The sequence below is a fragment of the Ammospiza nelsoni genome, chromosome 2 (assembly GCF_027579445.1).
Source record: "Ammospiza nelsoni isolate bAmmNel1 chromosome 2, bAmmNel1.pri, whole genome shotgun sequence".
NCBI lineage: Eukaryota > Metazoa > Chordata > Aves > Passeriformes > Passerellidae > Ammospiza > Ammospiza nelsoni.
This window is the reverse complement of record NC_080634.1, coordinates 72,226,564-72,242,661: the sequence shown is the minus strand read 5'-3', so window position 1 is coordinate 72,242,661 and position 16,098 is coordinate 72,226,564. Positions and strand designations below refer to the sequence as shown.

At 41.9% G+C, this 16,098-nt stretch overlaps 1 protein-coding gene across 3 annotated transcripts; it reads left to right on the top strand.

Moving 5' to 3' along the window:
- Nucleotides 1–256: 256 nt before the first annotated feature.
- On the top strand, nucleotides 257–6,792 carry SPRY2 (sprouty RTK signaling antagonist 2). 3 transcript variants are annotated; one of them, XM_059466987.1, is made up of 2 exons: nucleotides 257–1,045; nucleotides 5,018–6,792. In XM_059466987.1, exon 2 carries the CDS (start codon nucleotides 5,069–5,071, stop codon nucleotides 6,002–6,004), a length of 936 nt encoding a protein of 311 aa, XP_059322970.1. In that variant the 5' UTR covers nucleotides 257–1,045; nucleotides 5,018–5,068; the 3' UTR covers nucleotides 6,005–6,792. The 3 variants fall into 3 exon arrangements, with proteins under 3 accessions (XP_059322970.1, XP_059322973.1, XP_059322972.1); XM_059466990.1 differs by lacking the exon at nucleotides 257–1,045 and adding an exon at nucleotides 1,539–1,656; XM_059466989.1 differs by lacking the exon at nucleotides 257–1,045 and adding an exon at nucleotides 2,992–3,150.
- The last annotated feature ends 9,306 nt before the right edge of the window (nucleotides 6,793–16,098 follow it).

The window sequence follows — 16,098 nt, the reverse complement described above, 5'->3', positions numbered from 1 at the left end:
AGCGCGGGCAGCGCCGCGGGCAGCGCCGCGGACGGGCCGGGGCCGGGGCAGCCGGGCTGGCTCGGCGGCGGCAGCGCTGCCCTTTTGAATGCCTCCCGCAGCTCTGAGTGCTGGCAGGGCGCTGGGAGCGCCAGTGAATGTAGCCCCGCAGAGCCAATGAGCTGGGACCGGATGCGATATATCCTCTGGGACAACAACTGCTCTGTTCCTCCTCAGATCCACATGACGCCATTTACTGCTGCTTTTGCAGAGAGATCACCCTACCTCCTCCGGAAAGAAAAAGAGAGAGAGGGAGAGAGCGAGCGAGCAGAAAAACGCCGAGCCCCTACAGCTCAGATCTCAAATCTTCCTCCTCCTCCTCCTCCACCTCCTCCAAACACACAACAACCACCACCACAAATCCGCTGCGCTCCCAAAACACCCCCCCGATTGCAAACCACAGAACTGCCTGCAACACACACGCTCGCAGAGGGAGCGAGAAAGCTAAGAGGGAGAGAGGGGAGAGGAGCCTGCAGCAAGCAGCTTCTCAGCAGAACGGCTACATTGCACAAGCTGCTTTTTTGGAGGAGCTCAGTGGAAGAAAGCTCTGGCATTTTATTTTAGATCCACTTTGTTTTGTTTTCTTTGGCTTTTCCCTTTCCTCTTGATCAATTTGCAACAGCAACAAAAAAAAAAGTGACTTGGTGTTGGCGATCCGGCCTCCTGTTCATTGAGGAAAAAAAAAAGGAAAGTGTGTGTGTGTAAGACTGAGTGATTTTTAGTAGCAAAGAAAACCCACCCCGATCCGGAGAGGTGTTTTGATTATTATTATAGTGTATACACGCACACACGAATTTATAATCCATCTGGGGAGAGGCACCTAACTTTTCTGTGGACTTTTTTTTTTTTTTTTTACGTGGTGATTATTCTTTCTCTAATTTGCAAGTTGGACTAAAGCAGAGTTTGGAAAACAATTTTTTTTTGCTTTAGGGCTGGATTTATTTGCAAACCGCAGGAAGAAGAAAATACAAGAGAGAGAGGGGTTTGGTGCAGCGCCGCGATCACGGTGAGAGCCTTTTCCTTCTTTGCAAAACAAGCTTTTCAGTAACCTCCTCCCCCCCCCCCCCCCCCTCCTTTGGTTGCTCCAAGAAAACTCGTGGAAATGTTTGAGGCCGATCCCTTTTCCATTCGTACAGGTTCTCCCTCTCGCCCCCTTCCCTTCTCCTTCCTTTCTCAGAGAGGAGCTGGAGGTGGGATTTCGGAGCGCTTTCTCTCCGGGGAGGGCTGGGGGAGCTCCGCGGGCTGCGCCGCGTTCGTGCCGCGCCGCGGAGCCCGGGGCTGCGCAAGGCTGCGCGGGGGGCGGAGGGCTGCGGGGGCTGCCGGCGGGCCGGGCTGCGCTCCACGGAGCCGCCACAGCTCCGCCGTGTTCTCCGTGCTGCTGCTGCTGCTGCTGGCGCGGGGGGCCGGGCACGGGAGGTCCTGCGCGCTCCTGCCCCGCCGGGCACGCGTGGGTTTCCGACAAGCCCCGGGGGAGGCGAAGGGAGGGCGCGGCGGGGCCGGCGAGCGCCGGGGCCGGGGGTGCCCCGCTCCTGGGGGAGAAGGGAAGGAGCAGCCCGCCTTGCAGTGCGTGATTTACGCCTGTCTCTAGTGGCGTCAGGAGATCCGTGCGATTCGGAAGTGAGTGCACGTCTGGTGCAAATATATACGTGTGTGTGCGTGCGTGTGTGTAAGCTTAGATATTTCTCCTGTGATGAAATTAATTCGATCTGTAAGACGAGGAAAGTCCTTCCCCAGGTTCTTCTGTGCAGAGGGCATGTGTGGAGGGGAAGGAAAAGCCATAATTTTCACTTTTTTTTTTTTTTTGGGTGGGTTTACTTCGTGACAGCCCCCTTCCCCCATTAAAAAAGAGGGGGAAAAAAGCAAAAAAAAGCAAAAAAAAAAAAAAAGCCGCTGGTGTTTTCAGCAAGATGTTTGTGTGTCACTTTGCCCCACCCCGATGGTAAAGTCCCTTTTGCCCTAATCCATAGTCCGATCACACACTCGGCCCTTAATGGGGGTTTCAAAGCACTTTGAAAGAAGAGGAGGTGGTTGGTGTGTGTGCGGTGGGAATGGGGGTGGGGGTGCCTTGCACAGGCTCCGGCCACAAAACAGAAATTCACGGGCAGAGAGAGGACTTCTCTCCCTTAGGCTTCGCCCTTCCCCGGCCAGCTGTACACGGGATTTTTCCACAGCAGGCAAGAAGCCCCTCGAGTTTAAACCTCCCCAAATGTGCCGAACGCGAAACCCGTCCCCCTCGCTCACCCTTTTGCCAAGCCCAGCTTGAAAGAAAAGAAAAGTTAGCAATCCTGGCACTTGAGCTCGGTGAGAGTGGACTTTGGCTCTTAGAAGTGGGGAATCGTGTTATCACAGACATGCACACACAAAAAGGCAAATCTGCTTCTCTCGCTCTTGGCGGATGCAAAGGGGAGAAGGACTAGGTCAGAGGAGGGAGAGGTGTGCCCTCCCGTCAGGATTTCCAGGCAAATGTAGGTTTGCAAATAAATGTGCTGGTTCTTTGCATCCTGTCCTGTTAGCGGATCTGTGACGGGGAGAAAACCCGGGGAGCACCCGGCTCGGCCCGATGCCCCGCTGGAAATGCCTCCCGGGTCCCTCCGGGCTGGGGCGGAGCGGGGCGGGCTGAAGGTCAGGCAATTTGCAGAATATGCGTAAAATAAGAGGAGCTTTTCCAGCGGCTGGCTTTGTGAAGTTGAATGGGTGTTTAGGGCAAGGCGAGAGGGGGTAATCTGCCTTTTGCCCAGCTGTCCCGGAGGTGTTGCCTGAACCGTCTGCAGGGCGCCTGGCACTTCCCGGGAGGGGAAGCTCCTTTAGCATCTCCTGGGGGAGGGCGGGGGGGAAGAGTTAAAAGGAAACGTGGGTTTGACTTTCTGATAAGGCGGCTGCGGCTGCCCCCTCCCACCTCTCGGCCCGGAGGATGTCTCCTGGTTATCTCCAGTTTGTCTGCACTCTGCGGCGGGCCAGGGGCTGTCGCCTCCCACCTGCTGCGCGCCCCCGCCCGAGACGGAGCTGGAGGCGGGGAGGGAAGCGGGGGCCGGAGGCTGCTTTTCCAGCTCCCACCTTGGCGTCTGAGGGGGGCTCCGACACCGATCCCGGGGTCGTCTGAAGCGCCTTCAGGTCAGGGTCAGCTTTGCTTTTGCAGTGGGTTGTCATTTCTGGAGAGGCAGGGGCTGAGCCGGCGTACCCTCCAGGCTGCCCGGGGCCGGGGGAAGCCTGGACGCGGAGGAGACATAGGGCTGCCAATTCCTCTCTAGAGTGGGAAAAGCATTTTATTTTCTATTATTTCCTATCTCCAGATAGTTTCAGAGGAGGTGAACATCTACTTAGGCTGTTGGTTGAAACTTTTGGTGTGGCAGAGGTTTTAATTTGAAAGAAAAAAAAAAAAAAGTGTAAGCAATACTTCAAGCCAAGTTTGCAAGACTTTGGGAAGGATATGGACGGGGAGGGGGGAGGGGAAGGAGCACCGTAACATACATCCTGTGTCCAATACCAGGATTTAGCAATATTTAAAATAAGTGGTCACTCTTAAGAGTTAGAGATTTGTCTATATGTATTTATTTTAATTATTTTTTAAGAAAAAAAAAAAAAAAACACTTGAAGGAGGGGAGCCAGGAGTTAAAAGGTTAAATGTTTTGCATTGGTGTTAGAATAAAGACTGTGTCTTGAGATACTCTTTGTTAAACTGTTTGGCTATATTTTACTATTCTGCAGTACAGTATTATTGTTGGTAACTGATGTGTACAGAGTAACACTATGGTGCTCTTTCTAGGTATAATTGAAGACATTGTGTGGTCCTTGTAAGAAGTTTGGTTCCTGCTTGGGTTTTAATTGTAGAATATTGTTCTGGATTTTTGTATAGGTAATTGGATTTTGGAGCCACTTTAAGATATGATAAAGGCAAAACAAATATTAACTAATTTAGAGGGCAGTATTTGAAACTTGCGCATATTTGAGTGTGGAAGTTATTTACAGGTTCTCATCTTCTGTGTCTTTTACTGGCTTTTCATTTAAATTCTATAGTCTGCATTTCTACTTTGTAGTTAACGATCCTTTCAAGTAATATTCACAATCAAGTAGATGTCTTGGATGCTGGCATTATTTGATTCTGTTATGCATGCCTCTATCCCACAAGCCACTCTTGATAATAGTTACAATTTGAAATGTAGTCTATGGAATTTTTTACACATAAAAAGAAAACAACAACCAAACAACTGTGGTAACATTGCTTTTGTCGTTTTGAGCCTTAAAATAACAATCACAGTGGTGTGCACCAGTATGACACACACTAAAATACTGGGGAGAGATATTTTTACTTGTGCTGTTGAAGTTTTTGGTAGCACTAACTCATTTAATGTCTAACCTCAAACATTTTATTGCTATTTAGTGTTTTTCTTGGGACCATTGGTATTAAACTAAAATTTCCTATTTACATCATGTAAAGTTTAATGTGTAAAGAGACTAGCCTACCAAAATATTATCCAGTTTGAAACAAAATTGGAGAATTATATGTCTGTCATCAGCAGGTCACATTACACTTGCTAAATACTTGCAGGATAGTTTGTTGTTTTTTTTTTTAGTATAAGGTTTTCAGTAGCCTGATGTGAAAAGAAGTGTCACTTCAAGTGGCTGAAATGTAATCACTTTAAAGGCCATGGTCTAACCAGAAGATGGCCTGAGAAGCCTCAGTCAGCAGGAGTAATACCTAGACTTTCCAGAGCCACAAGTTAAGTTGCATGGTCCTAGGAAGGACTCCTAGGGATTCTTAAAGGTCCTTAAGCTCTCCACAGCAGTAGGCAGAACAGGCCAAGGGAATTTGGTCGCTCAGCTGACTGGTGCCAGTGCTTGTCCCAGACGTGACTGCTTTATTTAATGGCTGATGCATTACTTGATTGTCTGCGGTGCTGTGGGGTCCTGCAGGCTCGAAAAGCTGCTGGAGAGAGCATGAGATGTGTTTCAATAGTGAATCCTTTCTTTTTTGCTCCAGGATTTCAGATGTGTACTAAGCCTGGCGGGGTGAGCAAGCTTCTGGGCACTGATGGAGACTCAGCACGGCAGTGGGTCGCAGCCCTTACTACAGGCTCGGCGTGACAGTGGGCGGCCACACGGGGAGCCCGACCTGCGGGATGTCCTGATGCAGCAGGTCCATGTCTTGTCCTTGGACCAGATCAGAGCCATCCGAAACACTAATGAATACACGGAGGGACCTACGGTGGCTCCGCGGCCGGGGGTCAAGTCTTCTCCTCGGGTAACAGCCCAACCCAAAAATGAAAGGCCCCACGGGTTGCCTGAGCATCGCCATTTCAGCCGGATCCAGCACGCGCAAACGCACGCATCTCCTCGAGCGCCTCTGTCCCGGTCCATCAGCACAGTCAGCACTGGCTCACGGAGCAGTCCGAGGACAAGTACGAGCAGTAATTCCTCAGAGCAAAGACTTCTGGGATCATCTTCGGGGCCAGTTGCTGATGGGATAGTCCGGATGCAGCCCAAGTCTGAGCTCAAGCCGAGTGAGCTGAAGCCACTGAGCAAAGAAGACTTGGGAGCACACAGCTACAGGTGTGAGGACTGTGGAAAGTGTAAGTGTAAGGAGTGCACTTATCCAAGGACCCTGCCCTCATGCTGGATCTGTGACAAGCAGTGTCTTTGCTCAGCCCAGAACGTGGTTGATTACGGGACTTGTGTTTGCTGTGTGAAGGGCCTCTTCTATCACTGCTCTAACGATGACGAGGACAACTGTGCTGACAACCCCTGCTCCTGCAGTCAGTCACATTGCTGCACTAGGTGGTCCGCCATGGGTGTAGTGTCCCTCTTTCTGCCTTGCTTGTGGTGTTACCTACCAGCCAAGGGTTGCCTTAAGTTGTGCCAGGGCTGTTACGACCGGGTAAATCGGCCTGGGTGCCGCTGCAAACACTCCAACACCGTTTGCTGCAAAGTTCCCAGCGTACCCCCCAGGAACTTTGAAAAGCCAACATAGCATCGCTAGCCAGAAATACTTAAGTAACAAGGATTATTATTTTAACGTACATATGCAACCAACTAAGCAGCTATGGTCTTGGCACTGTAGTAGAAAGGTTGGGGATGTACTTTGCTGTTTGCAGTGAAATGCTTTTCTGTGTGTGTGCCATCTTAACTGATACGCTTGTTAGAATCCAGCTAGTGGCATACAGGGGAAAAAAAGGGATGCAGTACATTGTGACCCACATATTGCATAAGCTAAAGCAACACAGACACTCCTAGGCAACTCTATTGTTTGTGAATAGTACTTGCAAAATTTGTAAATTAGCAAATGACTCCTTTTTTTTTCATTGTTTTCTGCCAGAGATAATGTGCTATATTTTTGTATATACAATAATATTTTCAACTGTGAAAAGTAAGTGCTGTCATAAGACATGGCACAGTCACAAAATATTATACTAATATGTTGTACATTCGGAAGAATGTGAATCAATCAGTATGTTTTTAGATTGTATTTTGTCTTACGGAAACCTTCTATTACAAGACTTTGATTTCCCTTTGGACTTCATGTATATTGTACAGTTACGGTAAAATTCAGCCTTTATTTTCTAATTTTTTCAACATATTGTTTAGTGTAAAGAATATTTATTTGAAGTTTTATTATTTTATAAAAAGAAATATTTATTTTAAGAGGCATCTTACAAATGTCACCCCTTTTTATGAGGACGTCATAGTTGCTGCAAATAAGGGGTGAATGATGCATATGTTCACTATAAAATAGAAAATATATTAACGTTTGAAATTAAACTGGGCTACTTGTCATTTTTTCCCATTTATTGTTCTGAGCTGGGAGAATTGATACTTATAATTGCAAACTTCAGAGTGCTATAGTCACAGTGAGCCTAATGTGAAACCAAAAAGAGATTTTTAAGTGTATTCTTTTCTTCTTGTTTACTTCTTCACCTGAAAACAGTGCAGGATTTTTGCTCCCTTCCTTTACACAAATGTCCCATATACTGTTCCTACAAGAGAAAAGGAAAATGAACATAGGAAGATGCATTAATTCATTCCAGACTAGGACTAATAGGCACTGAAAGCTTGACCTATTCTATAAGTGATGAGCTTTTGTGCTTCAAATAGGAAATAAGTAATCATTCACAAAAAATGTTAGGCTTGCATGGCTTTACTCAGTGAGAGAGAGGAGGAAAAAAATGTAATTAATACTGTCAATGCAAAAAGGTTGCAGGATTATTTGTTAAAGCTAGAAGAGTATGCCACAGGGAATGATAGATCTGAATGCAGTCCAGCCTTATGTCAAACATTTGCCTCACTTGTAAGAAGAAAGTTGCTTGATTTGTCATTTGTGGCAGTTACCTTCCACTGAGGTCAAAATCCTTTCCCTGCCAAGTTTCCCACCGGAAGCCTAGAGAATGATTTACCTTTCTTTATTAACAAACTATCATTTCCTGTTCTGAGCATGTCTCTCCAAGTTTAGAGGTCTTAATGTTCAATTTTATTTATACATTTCTTAAGCTAGCATTTAGGAACAGTTGTAAGTATTTTTAAGCTGATGCTTAAAAAAAGTCTCTCAGCCTTTTCTGAAGCCCCTCCAAGATAAACAAGTTATTACTAATAAATTAAGAACTCACTACAAGTTGAAAACCAGAGCATTGAGTAAATGTTCTGGTTTTTTGCCCCTTAATTTTCATCTTAGGTCTGGTGTTTGGATGATTTTACATAGGTCTGTAGGACTCAGAAATCTTACACTGTATGTTTGTGCATATTGGTTATCAATCATCAAGTGAAATTAAAAAGTGCTTGTTCTCTTACTCTTTTTTTTTTTTTTCCTTACCTCTCTGGTGAAAAATGTAAGCTGGTTTACTTTCTGCACCAGCTGGCTGGATACTCTGGTATACAAAGACGAACAGTATATATTTAGCTTTCTGAGTGGAATTTGCCAGAAAGAGGGTAGCTTATGTTACATGAGTAGTTTGTCCATATTTAAAGCACATCAGTATACTGTAACTGAGTAGTGGACTGTATATGTGAGATTGTGCTTGGCTGCTGATAAACAGAGATTTTTATTATTTAATTATGGGGTTTTTTAGCAATTTTGTTCTTGAAGGGGTTAATAACCATCATGTGTTTCCATTCACTGAATGTAGTTCTTGTATTAGGTTAGGTGCTTACGCTTGAACTGTCCTGGGCTAGTCTTGCTGATTAAAACAAACATTAGGAGAATCTTTAGGCTCTATCTTGGAAGCCCCAAGTCCCAGTGATTTCAGTAAATACCGTGTTTTAATGGACTGATGAACTTGACAAAACTGAAAGCAAGCCCAGTCTTTTCAGTGATTTATGTTTCAGTTGAAGATAACTCCACAGAAAGCTGAAAGTAAAACTGGGAGACTGGGATGGCTGAGCAGCACAGCAGTCAAAGTGGGTGCAACTCAACAGTCCTACCAGCTAAAGTCCAATACTAAAATTGTGGACGTGTTTTCTTTTTACAGTATAGTAAGTTCTTTGTCTGCCTAGTTAGGTTCTCAGGGAAAAGGAAAACCATCTTCTTGTTGGCAGTGAAATTAGAACTGGTTTGAACACTGAGCAATGGTTGTGACCTTCCACTTGGTTCTTAATGAGGATAAAATAGTGGGTCGCATCCACCCCAGGTAAGCCCATTACCAGAAATTGGGCAGGATGTATGACTCTTGGGAGCAGGGATGTAGAGAAGTGTGGCCTGTTGGGCTAACTATGGCACTGGGGTCCAGGCTTCAGTTAGTATGGATTGATGTTTGTGCCCACTGGACTCTTAAAAGCTTGTGTATATTAGTTAACATCCTAATATTGCACTTAATTAGATAAGGTTTAGTATTCTAAATAAAACCAAAATCTTGCCTCAAGCAGATTAGATTGTTTTAATAAGAATTAAGAGGGCTTTTCAAGTGGATTGAGATAATGTTATTAGGGCATGCCTACTTTATCCTTTGAGATAGGAAAGTGGAGGTCCAAGTAAGGAAAATTTTCCATACACAGGTTTTGAGGATAACCATGAAAGTCATGCTTGATATACATCATATAGAACTTTAATTTTAGACTGCTAGGAAGTCACCCTTATTATTGCTCCATTTGTTGTGTTGCTACTTCAGAGTTTTGATCTGTTAACTTACAGATTCCTTAAGGTTTGTTTAAGGTATAGAAATTTGCAGGATTGAACTGAGAGTTGACACCAGTAACAATAGAAACAAATAGCATTTTTTCAAATTATTTTTCTGTATGATGTAAGCTGCAAAAAAATACATCAAATTTAGAGACATTTAGAAATTCCTCTATTAATATCCTCAGAATCTTCTTTTCTTACTTTGCTCTTTATTGGTTTGAAACTTGATTATAATTTTTTTTTGAGATAGGGATAATAGCAATATAAAATAGGGGGAAAAAAAGGAATAGAGACTCGGATTTAAGTAGAGAATAAAAAGTGCTTTGGATGGAAATAAAATGTGTTCCTAAAGGATTTGAGATAATATTCAGGTGAGTATTTACATTCAACAGATTTACCAAATCAGTCTTCAAAAGCCAAAAATTCTCCAAGTGCAGAAGTGAAATAGTTAAGTTGCTGTGATGATTAAGATAATAGATTTTTTACACTTTCTTACTAAACTCCCAGCATTTAAAGATAGATACAATATTACCTCTATTACCATTTTCACTTTTGGTAAAATGCAAAATAATTAATTCTTGTAATGAGTGAAATCTTAGGTCTTGTTCTCAGGTGGCAGGAAGAGAGCAGCATGCATTTCTGTTCTACACTGGAACATTTATGGGATTTAACTGTTGGGAAAGATGGATTTGAACAGTCTGTCTTGTCTCAGATGTTCCTAGATGGGTGCAGGTACAGCAAGTAATAATGATTTCATCTGCTGAGACTAATTTCTCAATCAGTCACTGGAGCAGAGTGCCAGAAAGAAATTGGCTGAATGTGAGAGCACGCTCGATTGAGTAGCGTCTGTAAGATTAGTATTGAATAGATGTCTTGCTGAAAATGTCAGCATTTGTCTTGTTGGGTCATCTTAAATAAATCAGTTACATACTGGAATCGCAGGTAGACAGCACAACAGATGTGGGATTGCAGGTAACAAAGTGCACCAAATCCTTAACAATGAAAAGACTTGGGTGTTTTCCTCTTTATGAAATCTGATTCTAAACTAGAATCTTAGAAATAAAAAATGATGTCTCATTGAAGTCAGGACAGTTTGACTCAAAAAACACGTGCATTTAAAGTGCAAATATATATAGTACTTTTCAATAAAAAAATATTTCATGTTTCAATCTGTGGAAACCCCTATGTGTTATTTCTCTTCACATGTATTCTTTCTGGTCCCTATCCCTTTCTTTGACCTTTCCTAGTCACAATACATAATACATTATTGCCACTTATAGAACAAAAGGGGAAAGAGGAGGATGAAACATGCTATTCTCATTAGTATTCTGTACCTGAAAGTTTAGGACAAGGTCAAAGAACTGATTAACTTACGGCACGTAATTTTTCCTGCATTTTCGGTGATATTTTCATTGTTTCGGTGATATTTTCATTGTTTTGGTATGAATTTTATTACTCAAGAAGGTTTTATGTGTCTTTGTTGGCACTGTCACTGGCACTGTGCTTCAGGTTAAAGAGGAAGAGGTGTTGCTACCATAGAAGCATGAACTGCTGCTGTTCCTCTGCCACAGGGATTGTTCAGTAGAGAGCCAATGTAGTTGCTTTTGGACAGGAGTAGCAATGATTTTGTTTGAAATAGAGTGGGAGTTCAGTGTTTTGAGACTTGGGAGAAAGCAACAGAGGCTGTGCTACATATCTCAAGTTTCTCTTTACGTGTGGTGTAAGAACCTTTTTTTATTTTTTCTCTGACTTCAATGTGAATGCTGATTACAGAAGCTTAGAGCTAAAATGTTCAAATTGCTAGACTAAAATGGGTTGGTTCCCATTTCAGTAGAAGTTACCAATAATCAGAAGCTTGACAATGTAGTCTGCTATTATGTAGGATTATTTATGGATATTTTAATACTTGGGGGTTTAAGTTACATTTTAAAATGGTCTTGCCAAGGGAGATAATCTGTTTCAAAAAGGTAAGGAACTATATAATCAGAGGAGCTCTGCTTTCCTGAAAGACTGCTGTGTAATTACCAAACCACTTGGTGCGCCTGAGATATGTTACGAGAGATAGCACTTGGTGCCATTTAGGAGTTGCACAAGTTTCATTTGGAGAGTCTGAGCCAGAACACAAGGGTGTGTTAGGAAGAATCACCAACTTACAGACATAGAGAGCCCCTTGGGCAAAGGGAGTTTTTTACTTTTTCTTTTTTACTGTCACTTTATTTTGATCTAGAAGCGTTGTATATGAATGAGTCATAAATCGTGTTGTTGTTCTTCTGTTTAATGATGAAAGTATGTATTGATGCTCTCAAAGTGTGCTTCAAACAACCGCAACAGAATGGAAAATCTTTAAATGACCAAACTTACCACAGAAATGAATGCAAACATCAGGGCTATAGCAAGCTGTGTTTCGAAATTAGTTGCACTGTAAGTAAATTGCACTAATTGGTTATGCTAAAACTGTTACTATAATTAGACACAGTTCTGCTTTAGGTCTCAAAATCAACTCAGACCTTTGTCAGCTTCCTCTGTAGTGCAGTTTCATTAGTTACTGATTTACTTAAAGTGTTACTTCTTGTAAGACACATATAAAAGTTGGTTTATCACAAACTGTCAAATGCACGAAGTCAACAGTTTTTCTTCCCTCTCATTTCCCTTTCATAAAGCATTGCAAAGAGGAGGAAATTGTGAAATAGTTTTATTTGCTTTGGGTCATTTTATTTATGAATTTTGTTTAATTATTGAAGACAGAGTGCTAATTTGATGGATTGCTGTTTTGTGCTTCCCTTCCCTCTCTCCCCACCCCCCTCACAGTCACTCACCCAAAGTATATGGCAGTATGAAATATATAAGTACAGCAGTTAAGGGACCAAGAATTCACTTTGTGAACTTAATCTTTAAGTGCAGCTGCATTAAATAGTAAGGTGAAGCAGGAGCATCCTTGCCTTCTTGCAGAACTCATTGAATGCATTGTACCTTTCACCAGTAGGTTTACTCTCTTCTACCTCTGCTGCTCTGTAGATAGAGATTATGCAGTTGTTTATCATGTATATGTTTTTGTGCCTCAATGTCTTTTCTTTTTTTGAGAAACATTGTGTTCATTCTTTAAAAGTAGTGCATGAGAATCCCATAGTACCATTACTTGCAAAAAAAAAAAAAAAACAACAAAGCAACAAACTAGTGACATGTGAAGGTTATTTTAACTGCCCACTGCCTACTACTCTCTATACTGTTCTTGGGGATGAAGGCTCTCCTCAGATTCTTTCATCCTAAGTGGAAAAAAAAGACTGTGTGTGTTATTCTGAAGTGTGGCTGGAAGGAGGCATGGGTTATGGTATAAAAGGTGAACTTTCCATCAGGGCTGTGCCTGACCTGTTCTCTCCTGCGCACACACAACTGCAGTACAAAGCCTGAAAATGTGCAAGAGTGTTTCTGGCCACCTCTGTACTCTAAATCAGACAGTAGGTGGAAATGTTCCTGGACAATGGATTGCAATTGCCCACGCTACTGAAGTGTTAAGACTTTGCCTGGTGTGAGTTATGTGCCAAAAAGTATTCTCCCAAGCTATTTCCTACCACATTTCAGGAGCCATTCCCAAAAGTCAGCTTGCCAGCAGCTCCTTCTTTTGGAGGTTAAAGGAGTTGCCCAGCATGGACACTGTCCTTTTGGGGCCAGCTGGAACACAGTGCCCAGGAACATTCTTGGACAGATTCATTTGCAATCCAGGAGGAAAGAGATCCCTCCCACAAGTGTCATCTCAAGGGAGATTCACTCACAAAGACAGACATTCTCATGAGTTCAGATGACACAATCTAATCCTCAAGTAGAAACTTAATTGCACACACATGCAATTTATTTAATTTTTTTAATCTCAATTGTCAAGGTAACTTTTTAGAATTTTGCAAAGCTTGCTCCAGTGTAGTTACATAAAATGATATATTGATATTTTGTATCTAATCTGAACTAGTACTTTTTTTGTTTGGGAGAATGGCTTTTTTTTTTTTTTCAAAATTGTTTCTTAAGTATGTACTGACAAGTCATAAAAACAGACTTTGTCATATATTTTCTTTCACTAAAAAGTATGATTTAGTATATCACAGCACTTGATTTTTCAGAATGAATTGAGATGGTGTTTCTTGTTTTTGGAAATTACATATATCTCTGAAGAAAACAGTCACAAAAGATCGTTTCCTTTCATGGTAATCATTACAACTTCATCTTTTCCCAAGATATGGAAAGTGTTCTCTCATTATTGCTTTCACTTAGCCCCCAGGTTACAGAATGGGTGGCTTATGAAGCCTTGCAATTGCTGAGTGATTGTGCAGACTTTCATGGAGAAAAACTGGTGTAAAGTATTGCACTTGAGCTTAGCCTCTGAGAGGACAGATCTTACTAAAATATATTTCTGCATACATGCAGTCTGAGGGATGTGGTTGGAGAGAAATGTCACAATTCACCCCTTAAGGTCTTCTCTGCTTTAGAAAAAGGAATCAATATCAACTTTTTTTTTTTAAAAAAAAGTTGATAAATTAAGCTAATATTAAATGAAAAGATATCTTGTTCAGTTTGTTAAATGTGTCCAAGATTTGTGCTGTTTACATTTCACATAGTTTTTATCCAAAGACCTCACTTCAGCTGCAAGATTGGTGGGTGAAATGCCTGGCCTCACTGGAGGCAATGACAAAATTCTCCTTGACCTCCTTGAAACTTTGTATAGACAAGAGGTGAATTCCTGAATATGTACTGATTGAACATACACTTGAATGGATATCCTGGGAAAATCCCAGCTGCTAGGGGAATAAAAAAAGTTTGTAATTGCATGACACACACTTTTGAATAAAGGAGTAGCTATCTTAGTTTAGGATTTTTAACCTTCGTTCTGATCCTACTTAACTTACTCTACTACGAAGATAATTTATTCCTACCACTGCTGTAGGATATATGTAGTTGCTTCCTTTAGGCATCAATCTTTTATATTTTGCTGAGAGATTCTGTTTTGAGGGTTAATTCCATTAAGGGTGCTGTAGACTCCTGTTAGGCTTTTTGCTGACAGACTTGTGCAGATAAAAGCTTGTGTGTAGACTTTCTCCCTTTATTTCAGCTTACTGTTATCAAACAATTCTTGTATACTGAAGCTGCAACAGTTTGAATTCAGTTTAGCTCAGCTCTTGCAAAAGAGTCTAGGGAGAGTATTTATGTGGTTTAGCTGACAGTCTGGTTAATTGGAATAGGCTCATTCATACTAATAGTATCTGCACAGTGTTTTGTGACTGTTACTAAATCAGCTCTAAGCCCTACCTGAAGTTACGTGAGTGAAAGCATGCTTCAAGTGAAGCACAGTGAGCTGCTGTCAGACAGAAGTGTCTGTGTGTACTAGCATTGCTCTCATCTGAAATGCCCATTAAGATGGGCAAAATATTGTCACAGCTACATATCTACATTTTGCATTTTATCACCTGTAGATATAGATAAATAGAGAGATAGATAAATAGATATATGCACATCACAATTACATCTTTCTTAGGGGGAATGAGGAATTGCCCCTTCCTATGAGGAATTACCATATTTCACTGTTACCAATATTCCTCTTCCAGAGTTTTCCATGGTTTTTAAACAAGACCATGAAAGGTGCTCCTTTCTCCCACCCCTGAGAGAGAGAGCATCTGCAGAGTGGAGTGCACCTACCCTATGCTCTGTATATTGAACCTCCCAGGCGTGGCATGACGGGCCAGTAAACAGAACAGCTTTTTTCCACTTTGTACTTTCAGTGAGAAACGAGTGATGAAAATACGGGTTTTCTTATTGCTAATCATACAAATATGGCAACTTTCAAAGCCTTCATCAATTCCTGAAGCAGCTGATAGGCAGCTCTTGTGCAGATGCACAGATATGCAGAACTACTACTTTGGGAGGAGATATCACAGGATGAGTGATGATGAGAAAGGTGAGTGCACAGATGTGATGTACTATAGAAACCGACCATGAGCAGCAGTGGCCATGAAGTAATGACTGATGGGTTTACTGTTGGTGGGACTTAACTGAGAGATTCAGTCCCACAGTAGTATAGACAATAAGTAGATACAAAGAACACTCATTTCTAAATTTCTAAATTTAGGGAATTGTCCCTGCTGTCCACATGTGATTCAGACATCTCATGTTGAGGGCATGAAAGGTATTGTTTTCTCCAAAGGTTTTTTGTTGGTTTTGGTTTGGTCTTTTTTTTTTTTTTTCTTTTTTTCCTGGTTAGTATATGGAATTAGGATACAGCTTTCATGGCAAGGAAAAAAAAAACAACTAACCTATCATCCTTACTGGTAAGAATTTCAGAGAGGTACAATAAGGTTTAGTGGGACAAGGAAATGCCACAGACCAAAAGAATGTTGAAGTTAAAGTTTTGTGCTGTTCTAGTATTTACTTCCTTGGCAAGATTGGTAAGTTGCTGTGGTTGTAGTGATTTTTATCCACTGTTTGTTTTAGTCTTTCTTTGCTAACAGTCCTTGTCTTCTTCAGGCCTCTTAGGGTTTGCCAGTCTTGCGATCATAGATCACACATTTGCCTTAATGAGAAAGCATTGGTTATGAAATATAAAAACATAACCCTGTCTAAAACTATGTGACAGCATTGGGTAAATCAACCTGGCACCACTACTGACAGCAATGTCCTGCTGATTTTCACGAGCAGAGTGTTGGCCAATAACTTACTACCAAAAAAAAACCCCGTGGTGCACAGTAAAATAATAATCTTAAGATTTTATCAGCTTTTGTTTCTTTTTGCATCATTGTTGAACAATAGTTTTCACTATAACTCAAGACAGTTCAGATTCCTTATTTATAATATTTTAAGAGCTATTTTTTTTATTACATTCAAGTTGTTTGTACAAAAGGAATGCTTTCAATTCAATCACCTAACTTTAGGATCCTGGGATCACTTCAGTGCTCCCAGACTTGTTGTGAAAAAAGTAGAAC

Coding starts and splice junctions, on each gene's coding strand:
- SPRY2 (XM_059466987.1), top strand. CDS start 5,069: ATGGAGACTCAGCACGGCAGTGGGTCGCAGCCCTTACTACAGGCTCGG.